Source organism: Eptesicus fuscus, chromosome 16 (genome assembly GCF_027574615.1).
Source record: "Eptesicus fuscus isolate TK198812 chromosome 16, DD_ASM_mEF_20220401, whole genome shotgun sequence".
NCBI classification, from domain to species: domain Eukaryota; kingdom Metazoa; phylum Chordata; class Mammalia; order Chiroptera; family Vespertilionidae; genus Eptesicus; species Eptesicus fuscus.
Window position 1 is genome coordinate 49,795,916 of NC_072488.1, and position 21,517 is coordinate 49,817,432.

The 21,517-nt window shown below is 40.7% G+C and overlaps 1 protein-coding gene across 7 annotated transcripts in view; it reads left to right on the plus strand.

Annotated features, from left to right (window-relative positions):
* CTNNA2 (catenin alpha 2) overlaps positions 1 to 21,517 on the plus strand; it is a 982,769-nt gene that overhangs the window by 298,551 nt on the left and 662,701 nt on the right. Inside the window, exon 7 of one of the 7 annotated variants that reach the window (XM_054728044.1) lies at positions 18,636 to 18,648. The exons of the other annotated variants lie outside the window; for them this stretch is intronic. Within the exon in view, the coding sequence (XP_054584019.1) occupies positions 18,636 to 18,648 (13 nt within the window). The remainder of the gene's footprint in view (positions 1 to 18,635; positions 18,649 to 21,517) is intronic. 7 annotated transcript variants of the gene reach the window in all.

Sequence of the window (21,517 nt, forward strand, 5' to 3'; positions counted from 1 at the left end):
TTTCTCTTTTATTAGGGTAGATAATGAATGGCTTTGCACCACTGGGAGAGTCATTTATGGTAGATGTTCCAAATACATGCTTCCTGTTAAAACCAACTTACAAATTTTAATAATGGAGATATCATTATCTTGAAACATAAAAATAAAATAATTAGTGGCAATAGGTAATGGGGTTATAGACATTTTTTTTTTCTTGCCTGAGGAATTCTGGGCACATAAATTGCTGTCTTTCATATGCAAAAGAGGTATTAACAACCCACTAGTTTTTCTATGTTGAGTTATATTCAAACCATTTATTGAGGTCTAGGGCAATGTTTAAAAGGGCATGCATTATAATTTTTTTAGACTAAGTATTTATTTATTTTGCTGTATTTGATGGTTATGTTCTTTTTACCTATATCTTTTATACGTCGTTTTTACACCTATATCATTAAACCTAACAGCACTCAGAAAAATGACACACCTGTGTTCATGGAAGGAAGGAAAGAAGAAAAGAAGGAAGGGAAAGAAAAAAATAAAGAAAAAAATTCAAAATTATTTTAGTCCTTGCAACTCCATGGGAATTACTCTTTTCAAAGCAGCAATAACCTTCATCTTGCCAGTTCCACACGTCATATCTTTTTTTGACTTTTTACAGCATTCAAGCCAAGTGACTACTATTCCCTTGTTGAAGTTAACTAACTTCCTTCCTCCCTCCCTTCCTTCTCTTCTTCCTTTCTTCCTCCTGAGACATCACACCCTCCTGTATTTTTTCCCTAGCAACCACTTTCCTGGATTTCTTCTGCTCCTGACTTCTACATTTTGGAGTGCCAGCATCTTCTCCTTCTACACTCATTCCATAGCAGGCCCCTTCTTTTTATTGCCAGGCTTTAATGCCTCCCGTCCACTCATGATTCTCAAGTTTATAACGCCAGCCCTGACTGCTCCTCTGAGCTTAAGAGCTTGAGTGTGTGTGTGTGTATGTGTGTGTGTGTGTGTGTGTGTGTGTGTGTGTGACTGCTCACTTGAGCTCTCTAGAGGGTTAGCAAGCAGCTTAAACTATTTATGTCTAAAACGGAATCATTGTTTTCTCTAGTGAAGCCTCTTTCTTCTGAAACTGGTCTTCCCCAGCCATCCATATCTCGGTACAGGCACACAGCCATGTACCCAGTTTTTTAGGCACCAAATTACTCATCTCCCTTTGCCTCACACATTACATCCAGTCCATCTGTACATCCTATAGACTCTTCCTTCAAAATATCCCAGTCTGGTGTTGTTCACCAATGTTGCTAGTGTTATCCCCTAAACTGCTAAGCTTCTGTCTGGTCCCTCTGCTTTCTCTCTTGCCTCATGGCAATCAGTTCTTTAAACAACAGCTAGGATGACCTTTAGCCAATGCACTTTAAAAACTGGTCATTTTTGTGTCCAAAACCTACAGAATAAAATCCCAGTTCCTTATGTGATGGGTAAAACAAGATGAGCTAGTTAATCCCATAATAACAAACAATCTCAATGGTTTGAGGAATTACCTAAAAAGTTAAACATAAAATTACTGTCTGACCCAGCAATTTCCCTCCTAGATATATACCCAAAAGAATTGAAAATGTGCACTCAAACAAATACATGCACATACCTGTTCATAACAGCACTATTTACAATAGCCAAAAGGTGGAAACAATTCATATGCCCATCAACAGATGAATAGAGAAAAAAAATGTGGTTTGTCTATGCCAGTGGTTCCCACCCCACAGGGGGGCAATTTAATTTTTAAGGGAGGCAATTAGAGAATGAGTTATTAACAGTGAATTTTCTGTATTTCTTATGGTTCTAGGGGCCTCATATAAAGTATATATATTGTGACATATTTATGCATTTCAGTTCTCTATTATATTTTTTGAAACTTTATTTGCTATTTTTTTCATATCACTTCATATTATTATTATTTTTTAAAATAATTTTTAGTGATTTCTTCCTCAGCACTTCCACTGTCCTTTTGTTCTTTTGTTTTTCTCTTTTATGGATGCCATGTTCTTTGGAAGCTTGTTTAGATCAAGTGAATGACCTTTTAGGCTTCCTCCATGTGTTAGTTCACTTTTTGAATAATAAGAATTATATGTCACAGGGAGGGCATCAGGATTTTAGAGATGCTTAGGTGGGGCATGGCCAAAAAAAAAAGTTGGGAACCACTGGTCTATGCAATAGGATATTAATTAGGCATTAAAAAGGAACACAGAACTGGTATAGTCTACAATGTGGATGAACCTTGAAAACATTATGCTAAATGAAAGAAACCAAACACAGAAGGTCATATATTGTATGAGTCGTTTTATAGGAAATACCAGAGCAGGTAAATCCATCCAGACACAATGCAGGTTGGTGGTTACCAGTTCTGGTGAATGGGGAGCACCTTTTCAGTGGGTATGAGTTTTCTTTGGGGTGATAACATGTTTTGGAACCAGGCAAAGGTGATGGTTTCACAACATCATGAATGTACCACTGAATTGTTTATTATAAAATTGTAAATTATATGTTATGTGAATTTCACCACAATTAAAAAAACAGAGTTTATTCACATTACTTGCCCATCTAGAGTCATCTTGGTCAGTTTTAGTCTCAGAGCAGCCACTATTGACAGCATTCCCAGTAAAACACATGATTCATAAAGACAGGGAATTTGATCATTGTTATATAACCAGGAAAATAGCATTAGCAGACACCTTGAAATAGTGACTAGATCTTGAGTAAATAAATAGAATAATGAGTAACACAGTTTTAAATAAAAATATATACAAAATAAAGACATGTATAAAGGCAATAAACCTCTCAGGGCCAGAAATCCTATTCCACCAGATAATTTGATATTCTTATGTTAGTCCTATCATGTATCTGTCTTTGCCTTTTTTTCAGGATTTGAATTGCCAATGTTTACATGGCATGTTCATTCTTCTTTTAGACTTTGAATCTCTTCACTAATGACCTTTTAGCTGCCCAGTCTTCTTGGGACCACGGACAGCCCCGCCTCCCAGGGTATCAGGTTGTGGCAGGGATTTTGGATTTAACAATCCATCTGCTCTAACCCAAAGAGTTGAATCAGAAGGGTATGGCGGACCTCTCAGCTTTATTTGATATAGTGAACTACAGTTTCCCAATATTTCCCAGTTTGGGCTTGGAATGTATGGAATGAGATTAGTTCTATACATCTGGCTGCATTCTACCCAGGTCTCTTGTTTCCCCATCCTCCCAGACCATGTGTGCTTTTTCTTGTCTTGATTCTTCCCTTGACACAGAGTTACTGGCAGCTTTGCTTCCAGTCTGCCTTCCCAAGACAACTAGATCTACACATGTCACTAAGCCTTGTCACTGCCCGAGTCTCCCAGAGTCTCCATGTCTAACTCCCTTGACACAGAGATACTGGCAAAACCCTTTTTTTTTTTTTTTTTTGTCCCTGGCAGCCTGGTGTGTGTAGTTATACATGAATCTCCGTTAAGTACATTACCACCTTCCATTTGCAACTGGGAGGGTTTCCCTAAGAATTCCAGGTATTAGATATAATAATAATAGGTGGCAGAATGCTTTCTGGGGAGATCAATATATATCTTTTTTTAATCCTTACCTGAGAATATGCTTATTGATTTTAGACAGAGAAGAAGGGAGAGAGACAGAGAAACATCAATGTGAGAGAATAACACCCATCAGTTGCCTCCTGTATGATCCCCAACCAGGCATCAAACCTGCAACCTAGGCATATGCCCTGACTGGGAATCGAACCCACAACCTGTTTGGTGTATGAGGTGATGCTCCTACCAAGAATATATCTTAATGCCCCTGATCAGTTTCTCCCTTCTTTCTAAGCAAAATGATTATCTGCCTTTGTCTTCCTGAAACACATTTCTTATGAAACAACAGGAGATAACCTTGCTTTCTTTTTAAGAAAAAATCTTTTGAAATAAAAATTTTTTCTGAAAAAGCACACGCAAAGAAAACCTCTTCTAATTTCACATTTGTCAGTGCTTTATCTCATAATAATAGCTGACATATTTTAGGTGTGTTTTATATGTCAGAGAAAGGGTTGAGCATAATCAAATTTATACTCTTAATAGCCTTTGGAGACAGGCAGTGTGGTGATCCTGATTTTTACTGATGGTGAAGTAGGCTCAGGCAGGGTAAGAAGTTTTTCCATGGTCACACTATCTATTCAGTGACAGAACTGTTTGTGGCGTTCAGAGTGCTGACTTCAGGGACCAGGTCCAATGACTACACTATACCACCTTCCATTTGAAACTGGGAGGGTTTCCCTAGGAATCATCCCCTCTTGTATACTACCACCAACAAAAGCTAAATTCAGGTCTAGCCAGGAAATTAACAAAATTGCGATGTGAATAAGAAGGGCACGCATTTACTACGCAACTGGCTGAGGTTTGAGCTCAGTGTTTTGGAGGGCAACAAAGTAAGCCAGCCATCCCTCATGCGTAGTTTGTGAGCAACATGCTCTAAAGATAACTCTTTTGAAATTCAAGGACAGCAAATGACATGATTTGTTCTTGATTAAGCGAATTCACTAACACTTTGCATAAGAAAGTGGCTAAAGAGAGGACAGTCCTTCCAGCCACTCCATTTTTTTTTTTTAATCTTCACCCAAGGATATGTTTTATTTATTTATTTTTTTTTTTTTTGAGAGAGAGAGAAACATCAATTAGATTGGTTGCTTCCCCTACACACCCTGACCAGATATGAAACCTGCAACCCAGGTATGTGCCCTGAGCTGGAATCGAACCAGCAACCTTTCAGTGCACAGAATGATGCTCTACTAACTTAGCCACCCAGCCATGGCTACATCCATTGCATTTTAATGTGGACCAGTAGTTTTATTGCTAGCTTTACCCAGTGGCCAGATATGTCTCTATTGAACGAGTACAAAAAACGGTTTACATTAATATTAACCCTTTGCACTCGCTTGCTTTTTTCTCGATTCCTTTATTCTACTCAGGATTTAACGCTAACCGTGTCGAGTCACACTCAACATCCGAGTGCAAAAGGTTAAAACTTGAAAACCTCTTCCAGTTTTGTTGATTGTACACAGACGGATACTGTACTTTCAAAACCACTGGCCAAGAGTGAAAGGAAAAACAACCAAAGGAAGGCAGAGTGGGAGAGGGAGCACAGAGGGGGTGGCCTCCTGAGAGCTTTAAAATTAAATACCCATTGAATTTTGAAGTTATTTATTACATGTTCTTACACAAGCTAATCTCGTTTTTAAAGAATTCTCATGATTGGCCACAGGCCTTGGAACAGAAAACTCAAGAATTCTCGTGATCCATCCACCATGAGTTAATAAAGCTGTCGGGGTAAAAAATAAATTACAGATCTCTTATGCTCCTTTTCAAATCCTTGTTCCAGATGTAGAAATGCTTCTGAATAAACTGCGATAAGAAAGACCATAAGTATATTACCTGGAAATGGCAGTTGAAGGAGACCACCTAGAGACAGACCATTTTGTTGATTCTCTGGCCTCAGCCCCAGGACCCAGGACTCTGAGCTCTCAGGAGGCCACTCCTCTGTGCTCTTGGCCCGTGGCTATTGAAAATACAGTATCCATGAAACTGGAACAGCTTTTCAAGTTTTAATATTCAGTGCAAGATACCGTCTGTCTTTGTGGTTTCTAAAATGATACAGCATGCCAAAAATGTTGTTTTTTTATTAAGTGCATTTATCTGGCATGAGCAAGAATTAGCTGCAGACTAGGTGGAAATAACATACTAGAGCAGGCGTCCTCAAACTATGCCCCGCGGGCCACATGTGGGTGTTTTTGCCGTTTTGTTTTTTTACTTTAAAATAAGATATGTGCAGTGTGCATAGGAATTGGTTCATAGTTTTTTTTTAAACTATAGTCTGGCCCTCCAACGGTCTGAGGGACAGTGAACTGGCCCCCTGTTTAAAAAGTTTGAGGACCCCTGTACTAGAAGGTATGATTTGAAAGCGTCCAAAGAATAGTCCCACCACCTAGGAAAGTGGCTGGTATTCTATTCTTACTCCATTTGAGTTTGTGAAGGGTTTGGCTTTTGTAGCAAATGGGCACATTTTCTTCGGAGTAGCAAGGGCTTAGGCCCCCATGAACCAAGCCCTTTCCTGGGGCTTGGCGGATGAAGGGCTTCTGCGAAGAGCAGTCTAGAGAAAGGGAAATCAGGTGGCAAGGGGCTTCAGGAACTGGAATATCCATTTCACTGATAGGAGGCTGAGGTTTCTTTTTATTTTTTTTCTTTCTTTCCAAAAATGCCTTGGGAAAGAAATCCTATCTATGCTTATTGTATTCAAGCACCAGTCTTCTAGGGTAGTATTGTAATTCAGTCGATAACTGCTCAACCTCCTAATCGTCTCTGCTCTACCCAGGCGGCCCAGGGTGCCCATTGCTGCCACCTGCCTGGCTGCATGCTTTGCCTCTTGAGGAGAAAAGGAAAACTGTTTCCAAGCTGATTCCTGGATCCACACATTCTCTGCTAAGTACATTACCACCTTCCATTTGCAACTGGGAGGGTTTCCCTAAGAATTCCAGGTATTAGATACAATAATAATAGGGGGCAGGCCATACCGGAGGATTGAGGGCTGCAGTAAATTACTGTGAGGAAAGCAATTTGACATCCTTCCGTCCTCTGATGAAAGCTGAATGTGAAATCTAGGTGTGAACAGAAAAAAACAAATTGAAAGTCACACATGAAGGGAGAGACCTGGGAGGGTGGCAGGAATCACAGCTCAGAGAAGGGACTCGAGGTGGTACTGCGATGTAACATTATTTCTTTCCAAGATGAATGCACCTGTGGAACTCCTCGGCCTTTATTCCTGGATCCTCTCAGGTTAGCAAGGACATTTACACAAATGGATTCTGTAGTCTAACTGAGCAGACTGGGGTTAGAAGAATTCAATTTCTTCTGTTTAGAAAGATGGACAATGCCAGGAAGTTTAGTCAGTCCCACTGTGGGTTCCATTATTATCTGTTGGTTTAAGCCTGACTAATAAGGACAACAGACATGCCTTTTACTCCTGTGTGCCTTTGTTCATGAGAGGGAGAGAAACATTGATTTGTTGTTCCACTTATTTATGCATTCATTGGTTGATAGCATTTTTTAAATATAAATCCAAAAGCAAATCCATGGGCATAGTCCTTTAACTTTCCACTCAAAAATATACTTTCCTTGGCCTCTCATCTTCTCCCTTCTTCAAGACACACATATAAAACAGTATCATCACTAGTATCATACTTTTCTACTAGGGGCCCAGTGCATGCCAGCAGCCTCGCTCCCGCCATCGCCACTCTCACACCTGCTGAAGGCGTGGAGCAATTGGGGCCGGCACCAGCAGTGCGTGCGAGTGGGGCTGGTGTCGTCAGCGGGTGCGAGAAGTGGCTGCCAGCCCTGATCGCTCCTCAGGAGCAGGGCAAGGTGGAGAAGCCCTGAGGGGCGGTCGGAGCTGGCAGCCACCTCTCGCACCCACTGATAGCACTGAGCGATCAGGGCCAGCGAGTGCAAGTGGTGGCTCCAGCACCAGCAGCGGGTGTGAGCAGGGCCAGTGCTGGCAGCAGGTGCGAGCGCTGGGTAGGACTACAGTGTGCGGGAGCAAAGAATTTTCAGTAACCACCAGAGGCTCGCCCCAATGACAGCGACCATCACCCCACCTCGCCTTGGTCTGGCACCCCTGCTCACCTGCTCCACCATCCTGCCGCGGCAGACGCCCACCATGTTCTGCACCTTTCCCCTGGTGGTCAGTGCACATCATAGCGACTGGTTGTTTGGTTGTTCCACCATTCAGTCTATTTGCATATTAGGGTTTTATAGAGAGAGATAATGTTTTATAATTGTTTTACACATATTTCTTATTTCCTGTCTTAAGTGGCATTTTTCTCAAGAAAGAATCTTTGTTATTTCCATGATGCCTAGAAAAACCACATTAAGAATAGCTAGTATTGCCCTAACTGGTTTGGCTCAATGGATAGAGCATCAGCCTGCACACTGAAGGGTCCCAGGTTCTATTCTGGTTAAGGGCACATGCCCAGGTTGCAGGCCTGATCCTCAGTGTGGGGAGTGCAGGAGGCAGCCGATCAATGATTATCTCTCATCATTGATGTTTCTATCTCTCTCTCTCTCTTTGTCTCTCAAATCAATTAAAATATGCTTTAAAAAATAATAGCTAGTATTAGTTGCATGCTTATTCTAAGGTAGGTGCTATGGTAGATGACCTCATTTGCTCCTTTCAAGCTCCTGTGAATTTGGTATTATGGTTTTCCCTCCCTTTAGGTGTGGGAATTGGGGCTTTAGGATACAGCCCTACATCACAGCAAAGGGAAGTCAGAGGGAATGGACCTCAGGTTTGTTTTCCTGAGGAGCTATACTGTACTTCTTCCTTAATAAATGTGTGATGCTTACACTTCCATAGTGCTATGGAACACACTTTCCCAAAACTCCATGGCTTAACACAGCCACAGTTTATTTCTTTACAGTTCTGCTGTTTGGACAGGACTTGGCAGAGACCACTCATCTGTACATCAGTGGGGGTGGCTCTGCTGGGACCGGAGGTCCCGGCCAGGATGGCCTCGCCTCCATGGCTGACAGGTTGGCTGTGGCTGCTGGCTTAGGTCTCAGCTGGTGCTGTAAGTTGGGATCTCCCTGCATCTCCACATGTCTGTCTTCAGCACTAGTTTGGGTTTCTCACAGCACAAAAGAGGGAGATGCCAGGACTTCTCTAAGCATGGACTCCAAATTGGCACCACATGACTTGCAAAGCATTTGTTGGTTAGGGCAAGTCACAGGGCTGGCCAGGGTCAAGGGAGGGGCCACACAGGGACCTGAATACTAGCAGGCATGGTTCAAAGTGAAGGGACTACCACACAGACAGCAACACATTCTTTCATCGCTTTTTGCTATTATCCAGGAATCCACTAAGTGTAAGTTTTATTACCATTGATCCAGCGCTGAAATTGAGACAGGGAAGATACAGCTTCTGTGTTTGCTCTGTTACATACCTAATATCCTAGAAGTTCAAGCAGAAACCCAAGCAAATAACAAACCCAATCGAACTGACGAGCAAGAGCGATGAGTGTAAACATCGCACACCTTGGATGACTTGGCATGTTCATTCTGTGGGCATTTTTTAATTGAGATTATTGGGGTGACACTGGTTAACAAAATCATACAGGTTTCAGGTGCACAATTCTACAACACATCGTCTGTACACTGTAGTGTGAGTTCACCACCCCAAGTCAAGTCTTCGTCCATCACCATTTATCCACGCTATGCCTTCCTCCACCTTCACCCTCCTCCCCCGGGCCATCACAACACTGTTGTCGGGGTCCATGAGTTTTTCCTCTTTTTTTTTTTTTCTTTTTCTTTTTTGCTGCATTCCTCTACCTCTCCCCTCTCCAGTCAGCCTCACCTCACCCCCTCCAGCTATCAGCCTCCTCTCTATCTGTGAGTCTGTCACAAGTACCATATGACTTTACTCATACGTGGAATCTAATCAACACAATGAGCTAACAAGCAAAATAATGTGGGCATTTTTAAGACCCTCGGGGACCACAGTACGCTCTATTCTAACTTCTGTGACACCTCTCCTTTATTTTAAGCACTTTAACTTGTATGTTTTCACAGTTGAGGACACAGTTCTCAAACCCGTACACATCCTTACCTCTGGGTGCAAATAAAGGAGTTAAAAATCAGGTGTGCTGGGGTTATGTTACATGTGGAGTAGGAGCTGGGGTTGTCTAGTTAACCTGGTGGTTTATTCCAAGAGCAGCAATAAAGACTTGTGTAACTTTTTATTACACAGCAGGGCCTACATTTAGGGAAGTGGATTTTCAGATTTCGCTTCCGAAATAGATCAAGTATTTTCAGTGCTCATTGAAAAAGGCAAGGGAGAGGGGTGAGAGGATGGTCTGAAAGCCCTTGTTATTTATAGTTGGCAGTATTGTTAGTGATCACCCCATGGAGAACTGAATGGCATCTAAGCCCTACATTTTCATATCATCTCATTGGAAAGCTTTCATCTCCTCACTCCTCATGTTGGCATGGCAACATGACAAGAGTTATGATGTCAAAACCATATGAACTCATGACTGATCTAAAATTATTTGGGAAACTTTCCCATTTCAAATTTCCATTGAGGGAGAGAGAAAGGAAGCCACGTGGCAGCTTCATTCAAAAGAGGTATGGGGTCTGTTTTTTTCCATTGCCCTGAAATAAATTCTTTGTTTTCCTTTCCATGGAGTGCTAAAAAGACTCCTGCCTTTCTGATGTTTTTTGACATTTTCTTTCACATTAGGATATTTTAATTTCCCTTTCTCTTGCTAAAATTGCTTTGTGTTCCTATTCTGATGGAAATCAGTGGTTGACTAGTGCTCCCTGGGCTGCTCAGGCAAAGCAGGGCTGGCCTGCAGGCTGATGGATGCCCTTGGGAACTGCATGTCTCCTGAAGGGAAGGTGGCTTTGAGGAAATGTCCAGAGGTGGCTGAAAGGTGGGGAGATAAGAAGAGCTCTCTTTGGGGCATTTACAAGCTGTAGATGTTGGTGTTATTATCACTTCCACTTAGAGGAGCAAACCAAAGGCTCACCCAGATCAAATAAGTAGCATGAGGTCAGCGGGTGAGAAAGTGACAGAACAGATTTTTTGGAAAAATATTCAGAGCCTGGTAACAGAGGAGTAGGGTTTACTCAGGTGAAAATAAATTAAAAACATACTTATAAAGCTGTAGCATCTTGGGAAATTTATTTAACCAGGTATTTCTTTTTATTTATTTATTTTCAATTTTTTTTTTATTAAGGTATTATATGTGTACATATCTTACCACTGACCCCCCCACCCCACTCCCATATATGTCCTCACCCCCCAGAGTTTTGCGTCCATTGGTTATGTTTATATGCATGCATACAAGTCCTTTGGTTGATCTCTTATCTTCCCCACCTCTCCCTAACCTTCCTGCTGTAATTTGACAGACTGTTTGATGCTTTACTGCCTCTGTATCTATCTTTTTGTTCAAGTTTATAATGTTCTTTATTATCCATAAATGAGTGAGATCATGTGGTATTTTTCTTTCATTGGCCGGCTTATTTCACTCAGCATAATATTCTCCAGGTATTTCTTTTATTATTTTAGCTTCTGTTTTTTATCAAGCTGTAAAGTGGGGATAATAGTAAAAACCTGTAAATATAAAATAGGCTAACTGGAGCTGGAGACAGAGCTTGATTCTTGAATGAAGAAGGTAAATAAATACTGATTGATCCATAGAAGCCAATGGATTAATTTAGGACTTGCAGAGACTAGGAAAAACACATTTTTATTCCAGGCACCACTATGTTTGTGACTTAAGACATAGAATTTGACCATCCTGCTGGACCTTGCCATAACTGCTTCTGCTACCAAAATAACTTCTTATCTCTAACCAAATCTCAAACTGACCACACTTGAATTAAGTTAACTTCATTTTTAAATATATTTTTATTTATTTCTGAGAGGAAGGGAAAGGGAGAGAGAGATAGAAACATCAGTGATGAGAGAATCATTGATCAGTTGCCTCCTTCAGGTTGGGGATCGAGCCCGCAACCCAGGCGTGTGCCCTTGACTGGAATGGAATCTGGGACCATTCAGTCCACAGGCTTACGCTCTATCCACTGCGCCAAACTGGCTAGGGCTAAATTAAATTCTTGATCTTCAACCTTCAGCATTATTTCTCAGCAGAATTCACAGCCAAAGGAGAATTTGTAGTTGGAGGAAGCTACAACTTTTTTCTGCCTAATGTGACCAGACTCACATTTGCATGCATTTTTGAGCAGATTTTAATTGAAGGCCTACAATGTATCAGTTGCTCTTTTAGGCAAAACCTGAACAAATGGACAAAAGTTCCTATTGTTGGGCTTCTTTTTTAGTGTGGGAAATAGATGATAAAAATATAAACAAGTAAACTATGGAATATTACATGGTAAACATAAAAAGGAGAAGCGGAATCAGGAAGGAGTCAAACTAAGCCTATAAGGTATCATAAGGCTGACATTTTACTTCAGGTAGCTCCGAAGACATCACTGGAATGGCTTTTCATGCAGATATCAGCCAAGGCAGAGGGTGTAGCAGGTGCAAAGGCCCTGGGGCCCAATGTGTTCAGGACTGGCTAAGAGACCAGTGAGCTTGGAGCAGACTGAATGAGGAGGAGGGTTGAAGAGACATCTTATTTTCTGTCCCTACAACACTCTTCATACACTCTAATCACCTGAAGTAAGTAAATACATATGTACATACATACATACATACATCTATACTAATAAAAGGGTAATATGCTAATTAGACCAGACATCCATCTGGACGTCCTTCAGGACAAAGCCACAGTGGCGGTGGCTGAGGCAGAGGAGGTTAGCGGCGATCAGGCTTGCAGGGGAGAGCAGTTAGGGGCAATCAGGCCGGCAGGCAGAGGTGGTTAGGGGTGATCAGGCAGGCAGGGGAGCAGTTAAAGCCATCAGTCATGCAGGCAGGCAGAGTGGTTAGGGGTGATGAGGCAGTCAGGCAGGTGAGCAGTTAGGAGCCAGTGGTCCTGGATTGCGAGAGGGATGTCCGACTGCCAGTTTAGGCCCGATCCCACAGAGATTGGGCCTAAACTGGCAGTCAGACATCCCCTGAGGGGTCCTGGATTGGAGAGGGTGCAGGCCAGGCTGTGGGATCCCCCCTCCTGTGCACGAATTTTGTGCACCAGGTCTCTAGTTGTGCACCGGGTCTCTAGTACATACATAAACAAGAAGTGACTTATCTAAGGTAACAAAGTGAGTTTGAGTTAGCCCCAGACTTTGGACTTTAGCCCTAATATCATTCCACCAGAGCTTGGTCTCCAGCTGTTCTTCACAGCTGGAATCTTCCTGAATCCCTGTATCATTTATTGTTCACTGTTCACTCTTCAGATGTATAAGAGCAATGCTTTGTAAGCCTTTCTCTACTGGGATCATATTTTTGTAACAATTCCATATAAATATAATTCATGCCTGTCTCTGGTATAATAAGGGTGGTTTTTTTGTTTTTGTCTGTGTGTGTGTTTTTTTTTTTCTGCTGCTCCTCAGTAAGCTATGAGGAGCAATTCAGGCCAATTGAACAGGAGATGGATGATGGCTGAACAAGAATGAAACCACAGGCTTCTGTATCCGAGAGGTGAATCACGAGCCAATGCACACGACTTGGTGCCGCGGGGCTCCTGTCCTCCACGCTGAGATGGGAGTGGGTTATGTCTTTCTACTCAAGGGGGCCTCCACTTTATCTGCCAGTGAAAGGGCCTCCTCAGGCCTTTTCATTGGCACAGTTTCAAAAATCGCTTTGCCAGTGGATACCCACTTTACTTATTATTTTATTTGTGTCATACATTTTAGATTTCATAAACTCTTGCTGGGTGCTTTTGTATTAGCCACTGTTACATTGTTACATTTTAAACTCACAAGGACCCTGAGAGGTATGTTACCCACAGTTCACAGATAGCAAAGTTTTGAGAAGTTTAGTAAGTTATCCCAAAAGGGAAAAAGCGCAGTGTAAGAGAAACAGCCGATCCCTTGGTAGAGTGATGGTGCTCACTTGTAGATAGGAATAGAGTGTCTGGACAGTCTATCCACCCTTGGGGAGAGCAAGGACAGCACAGAGAAGAGCAATCGCCCTGCCCTACTGAACGAAAAAGCACAGTCTATAGTTCTGTGCTTTTGACATTAGAACAGAAATATTTGAAGCATTAGGTACAACGTGCCTCACCACCTTGCACTGTGGCCAAGCTTTCAAATAGGAGACTTGTTCTCACAGTTTATTGAACCTATAAATGCATGAGTGATGTGCATGCCTGCACACACACACTCCACTTCTTACTCTTCTTTGCTATGAGTGATTGAACTATCTTCTAGACCTACGGCAATTTTGCCCCGCTAGGAACGGTTAGCAATGTCTGGAAGCATTTTTGGTTCTCAGAACTGAGGGGAGGGTTGCTACTGGCATCTAGTGGTTAGAGACGAGGGATGCTGCCCAGGATCCCACAGTGTAGAGGACAGCCCCACAGCCAGAATCCTTCAGCCCAGAATGTCAGTCGTACCCATCTAGGCTTGTCTATTTTTAACATTTCCATATTTACTAGAAACTGTGATTCGGGATCATTCTGTGTTTACAGAAAATATTTCTGTTCTAATGTCAAAAATATTTTTAACTATGTGCATTGCCACTCATGAAGTTATAAACTTATACCTATTAGGGAAAAAAATACGGATTTTTTTTCCTTTGGGAAACTACAATATAATCCTCTTTTTAAACATCTTAAATTTACTTGTATTTTCCTAGATTATTTTTCTTTAGAATTTTCTGCACTTTCAGACTCGGTAAGCTTTTACTGTCTGCAATGTGAAGACGTTTCTAGCTAGCAGGAATCGTATTCTTCCCAGCCCTGATTGAATTCATCTGTGGGTCTTTACTGGGTACCTGTTAGGTGCTCAGCCTTGGGTGACGGCAGAGGGTGAAGGGGTTAATGCAGGTGTCTTCAGCTGAAATAATAGTGTCAGGAAGCCATGATTCTGGCCCCAAACAAACAGTGCACAGTTCCCTTGGATTGTTTGGTCCATATGGACAGGTCTTCATTGAAGCGTGTATAGAATACAGTTTATACCACTGAGACTCAATTTTTTTATTTTTGGAAGAAAAGGGTGTGGTTTTTTGTTGTTGTAGGGAATTTATTTGTACTCATTCCTTAATGGTGATGCTAAGGTGTCCAGACCATTCGTTTTGGACATACACATGTCTTGCATACATTTCTTAAGGCAGATTTTGAGGGAAGGAGTCCTGTCTGCCATAATTATCTGGTTATCCTTGACTTTTGGGCATCTGTTAACCTTCCCATTTACTCTGATGGGGTTTCATGCTCCATCAACGATTGGAGCCTAGGTAACCTGTCAGAAGCTTGCATCTGACCTGTGTTAGGAGGGCAAACGTGTCCTCTGTCAGTGGGTTCCCTATAGCGATGACTATCATCAAAGGACACGACTCCCCCATCCCCACCAATAGTTCTGAATCTCAAGCCATCCAAACCTTAAGAACTAGGTGCCTTTTATTTTTCTGCTCAGCAGCAACAGGCGTTTTGATAGCAGGCTAGTAAAGCTTACATGGGATATTAGGGAAGGACAAGAGTTAGTTTCAAACCCTGCATTAGCTCCCAGGTCTTGCCTGCCCAGTTGATCACAAATGCTACAAGAGTTGACAGCTTCTGTTGAGCAGTTGGAGAAATCCCTCCTGGTTTTTTCCTACTGAAAAAAGAAAGCTCTTAATTTTGATGTCACTCATTTTTCGTCTTTTCATGGTGCCTCATAATCATCTATGAAATGCTAACATGCATTGAGCAGTGCCAGGCACCTTTCTGAATAGTTTGTCTGTTATCTCATTTAAGGCTTCTCAAGTAGGAATACTCTTATATCATTATGTTCAGTTGACACAGGAAGAAACTGATGCTTTAAAAAGTTTAAGTCATTTGCTCAATGTCAACGATTTTGTAAATGGCAGAGCTCATCATTTTGAACCCAGGGAGTCTGTCTATAGATTCTTCTCATTTATTCATTATTGACTGTTTTTGGATACATCTCTAAGGGATGGATCTTGGATGAAAGCAATGCCTCTAGGAAAACTCTGATAAAGTGGGTATGTGGGATTTGGAATGTTAGCCCATCGTCACAGCTTCCCTAATACAGGACTGAGCACTTTCCCATTGATTGTTTGCTTTGCAGCGAGTCATATAATTGAGCAAATAAATTATAGTTAAACTTAATACCTAAAATATTTAGTTCCCTTATTTCCTAGAAAACCAGAATGTTGGAATTGGAATGGGCTTTTGAAATTATTTAATTTTATTTGTTGTTTATAACTATCCTATCGCAGGGAACATTTAAAGAGGGTTAAAGTATGACAAAACCGAAAGGAAGTAACAAAGCCAGAAAAGGGAAAATAAATGTAGGTATTAGGAAAAAACTAAGATAAAGCCAGAGATAGCCTGCTCTAAGGCCTCGCACACTTACATGTTCCAGACTACATATTTAAATATTAATTACAGATACAAAGAAGGGGTTGGCCAGATGCTGTTCAACAATATAAAAGCAAACCCCTTTCCTCAGTAGGAACTTAACTAGGAAACTGAAGAAGTCAGTTTAATCTGAGCCTCCCTGTTCTCATCTACAGTTAGAGCTGTGACATTTGATCACCCCTGAGTTCTTCTCCATCTCTGTGTGTCCAAGACTTTAAACTTAATGCACACCTTCCAATTTTTAAGGGAGTCATTACTTACGTTTACTTAGATTTGTTTTTTTCTTTTTTCTTTGTTTTCTCCCCAATTTCCTGACCTTTTAGACCCAATATGTCTTGTTGTTCTATCTGTTGGTGGCCATTTGACCCAGTAAAGAATTCATAGTCTAAAAAAATACAATGAAATGTCTTCCATGGAGTAAGATAAAGTCCTAGGATTCATTTGTTATTACATACTGGAGGTCTATCAGAAATCATGAGAAAGCACCTCTGATATGATAGAGTGATAAATAGGACATTTTTATTCCACTTACCCAAACTTATTTTTATTTGCAACTTTTAGAAATCTAGCTATCTCACAAAGGTGGGTCCCCAGGTCTGAGAATAAATTGATAACAAAGCTGTAATGTTCAGTAGCAGTTAGAAAGGAGAGGAGAGGTTGTGCTGCAATAACAAACACCCAAAACCTTGAAAGATTAATGATAGAAGTTTATTTCTCCCTCCCTTTACAAAAAAAAAATAAAATAAATAAAATAAAAATAAAAAAAAATTCTGCCAATCCTGAGTCTCTCTAGGTAGCGTTTTAACAGGCCGATGCAACATGGTGACTCCATGATTGCAAAAACTGTGCTTTTCACATTGCCCCTGCAGAAAGAGAGGTCCTTGGAGAATCCGAAGAGGCTCTATACAGCCTTGGTCCTGAAATGGCATCATTATTTTTACTCATATTCTATACACCAGAACTAGTCAGTGGTCTCGTCTATTTTTTAATGCCCAGAAAAGAAAGGGAAGCATAATCCTGATTAGAACTGTCAATGCCTACCTCAATGATGCATTTTTATCCCCAAAGGCCTATGATAGCACAAATCAGGCTTCTAGTGATTCATTCTCTCTAAAATTACAAGGGGAAGGGGTTATTACTGAGATTTCTGATTATTTTATCAGTTTTATAATTAAACTTTAAAAACGTATTGATACTATCATATTTACATTTATATTTTAAAATCTCAGTATAATTATATAAAAACTAGAGGCCCACTACACAAAATTTGTGCACTTGGGCGGGGGGAGGTGGTGGTCCCTCAGCCCAGCCTGCACCCTCTCGCAGTCCAGGAGCCCTCGGGGGATGTCCATCAGTAGTCAGACATCCTTAGCACTGTGGAGGTGGGAGAGGTTCCCGCCACCAGCACTACACTTGCCAACCATGAGCCCAGCTTCTGGCCGAGTGGTGCTCCCCCTGTGGGAGCACACTGACCACCAGGGAGCAGCTCCAGCATTGAGCATCTGCCCCCTGGTGGTCAGTGTGTGTCATAGCTAGAACTACATAGAACAGTAGTTCTGCCATTTGGTCTATTTGCATATTAGCCTTTTATTTTATAGGATCATTATAAGTTATTTTAAATATTTTAGATAAAATAAAATGTTAAGAGCCAAGAGGGGGAGTTTGAATTTTTATGTGCATTACTATATGTATGCTCTGTTAATTCCTATAGATTTAAAAATTTCACACTGCCTGTTTTAGAAAAAAAAAACAAGCAATTAGAAATTAATTTAGGAACAAAGGCTGCATGGTTATTGCTTTGCAGTGGTGCTTTGGTAAATAAGTAATTAGCTGAGAGCTTTAAGTTGCAGTCTAACTCATTTTCCATTTTGCTCATTTTTTACAAATCAACAAAGAATCAATCTTTTTTCTTATCTAACCATCAAACACTCTGGCAGTCCTCCTTGCTATCTTCTGAATGGGCTCACTTGTTTTCACTAGTCTTTGCTCGGTATTAGAATTTGTAGTTGATGTGGCTCATTTATCAGCCAAGTATGGAGAGACTCTGAAAGATGTATTGTCATTTTCCACTGTCAAAATGATGCATTCACTTAGGTCCTGATTTCTTTGAAAGAGCTTGAGTTGCACTTATTTTGCCGGGTAAAGCATGAGAATAAATGATACACAACTAAGTAAACGGGGGAAAAAAAACAAAACATATCAGAGCTCAGAAAACCGAAATCCAAGGAGCTTCATTTCCAAGCACACATTTTTAGAGTTAGAGGAAATCAAATAAAATGCCCAAAGCTACTTTTTTAGGTTTGATCTATCACCAGCCCACATTGACTATTACACCGGATACTACAATCCTTGTGGACAGAGAGAGAGGAAGAAAAGTCACTTACTTTCTTCCTCATTGATCTATTTTGATTCCATCTATATGAGGGCAGCATGCCAGCCGTGGTTAGGACATGGGGCATGCAAAATCAGACAGAGCTCCAATTCTGGAAGCAGTAAGTTACTATAGGAAAATTGTCTATTTGATCTTTTCTTTTTCCTGCTTTGGTTGTGTTCTGTGGATGTAAATTTTCAGCTGTTTTATCTGTTCACTTGTCATGAAAATAGGAAGGAACAGGGACGTGGTACCCATTACTCATGAACAGAATCTGTTATTTAAAAACTTCCAACCCTGACAGGTATTACAGGGGACAATTAGAGAGCACAGCCACAGTGCACGATTTTTTGGTAAGTAATTAAAATCATTCTCACAGACAACAGAATAACTAGCTGTTATTCTAATTTAAACCAAATTTATTAAGCAAAAGTTTGTTGTTGTTTTAACAATACCCACTCAAACTTGCTCCTTATTTGTTCTGTAAATGTTGATGTTCATGTTTATGAGGGCAAACATCTAGCTAATGTGTGTTCTTTTTGGAGAAATGTCATAGGGATATTTCTGGTTTAAATTATTTAACTTTGAGTTTTAGTTTCCTCAATTGGAGAAACAAAGATAATATAATTTGAATTTCAAAAGATTGTTGTAAAAATTAAATATGAAAACAGTTGGCAATGTTCTTGGCTCATGATAGATTTTAAAAAAATGTTATTCTCATTGCTCTTTTCTTCTCATTAGCATAAGTTTCTCTACTCAATATAAAATACATTTTGAATAGCAACTCTGTACTTTTCCAGTGGTGTTCCCTGTAGGTCTATGACAGTATGTTCGTCCGTCATCCTTTCTTTTGTCTCTTTTGAAAGATTTTGCTTCTATGCACATATCTCCCCCATATTTATGCCTTTTACAGACATGCAATTAGTTAAAACAACGTTATACTCTCTTTTTTGTTAATATATGAATAGGCGGTTTTTAACCTACTTTTCTCTACCTCTCTCCATTCTTGACCACTACTATTCTATTTTTGAGGAACCATGTGTTTTTTTTACTGTTGATCAATAAATGTTGAGAGAATGATTCTCAGCCTGGGTCTCTTTTATCAAATGGATAAACATCAGTTTGGAATTAAAGAATTAGAGAAAATTAAAAATTATATTAAAGCAAATAAGAAAATCATAAAATGAAGAATATTTGGAACACATCTATCTATTCAACATTCCCTTCAGGGGCCTTTCAAAAGTAAATAAATAAATAATAATAATAATAATAATAATAATAATTGAATAATTACTGGTATAAAGAAGACAAAGTCCCTGTTTGCATGCAATTTGTGTATGAATGGAGGAGACAGATAGTAAACAAGTATGCCAAGTGAAAAGGAAATAATACAATTATTCAAACAAACCATGAAGACATTGACAGAGGGTGATGGTACAGCTGCTGCCTGGGGTGGGGAGGGATTCTTAGACCTTAAAAATCAGAAGGTTGTAGACACTGAACAATCTCTTGGAAATGTGTTCCTGGCTGATGGGTCAGCAATTATGAAGACCCAGTAGCAAGAACAAGCTAGGAGTCTGCAAAGACCAGAAAGGAAGCTGGTGAATGTGGGATCCAATGAACAAGGAGAGAAGGAGCTGTAACTTATGAGAATCTCAAAATGAATCCTTGCTCTCTCATTATTTCCTTAAGCTCCCTATTTTTAAGAGAATTAAAAATATATTTCCTAATCTTAATTGCTTTTGATTTGCTTAATTACTGGTACTGCAAAGCTATTGCTTCCTACTCTTTTCATTTAATTTATTTTGGTTTAAATAAGCCTTTGAAGGGCTAGCCTGGGAACTAACCCATATTTATACCATGTTTTTGAGAGATATTATTCAAATTGCAGACATTTTCTGCAACATAGTTCTTTTTAAGATAGGGACAGCCTACATTTTAGGAGGTCCTAGAGCTGGTCATCATTTTATCAAAAAACCTCATTGCTCCAAATTCTTGCTTTCCACTGAGGCTGTACTAAAGATTAGATTTGTCCTATTATTAAGAACTAGAGGCCCAGTGCACGAATTCGTGCACAGGTGGGCTCCCTCAGGGTGGCCTGAAGGGATTGGGCTGAAACCCACAGTCCAACACCGCCTGCAGCTCCTACCTGCCACTCCCACTCATCCCTGCCCCATTGTGCCTGCTGCAGGCTTGTGCCCAATCAGTACTGATCAGGTCAGGCTCACACCACTACAGCAGTGCTTAGCATATTAGGCTTTTATTATATAGTGTGAGCCCTGCATCTGACACCCTCCTGAGGGTTGTGGCCTGCAGGATCAGGCCGAAACCGGCTGTCTGACATCTGCCAGGAGTCCCGGATTGCGAGAGGGCACAGGCCAGGTGGAGGGACTCCACCAGTGCATGATCAGGGCCAGGGAGGGAACATGAGAGGGCTTCAGAGTGTGTCCGTCCCCTTATCGTCCAGTCCCAATCAGGGCCGATTGGGACTGGCTAGCCAGGAAAGGACACGGGAGGTTGGCCAGCTGGGGAAGGACCGTGGGAAGGCTCTAAGACATGTCCAGCCCATCTCCCTCAGTCCCGATCAGCCGGACCCCAGCAGCAAGCGAACCTACCAGTTGGAGCATCTGCCCCCTGGTGGTCAGTGCATGTCATAGCAAGCGGTTGGGCAGCCTTAGTATATTATTAGCATATTATGTTTTGATTGGTTGGTCCAACAGACAACTGGACACTTAGGATGATTTCCTCACTCAACCATTACAAATGTCTGACTTCTACTTTTTCCAGTTCTTTAATTTCAAATAGAAATTAGAATAGAAAAATAAATGAAGTGTTTACATTTTAATAGTCAGATATCTTAAAGTCACAAGAAGTAGTACTTCTGAATGTTGATAATTTTCTAAGTAAAATATAAAAACAATTATAAAAATTAGATTTAGAAGTTTTCATTGTGATTAAGGAGACTTCTGAAAAATCACCCCTTTATAAGATATACTAGTAGATCTTGGATTATATTATGGAAACCCACCTAAAAAAGACCTGAGAAAAGGGTTTACTCAAACAAAATTCAGTACAGGGCTTTAAATTCAAAAGTTGGGTTGACGTAGGCCACTTTTAAT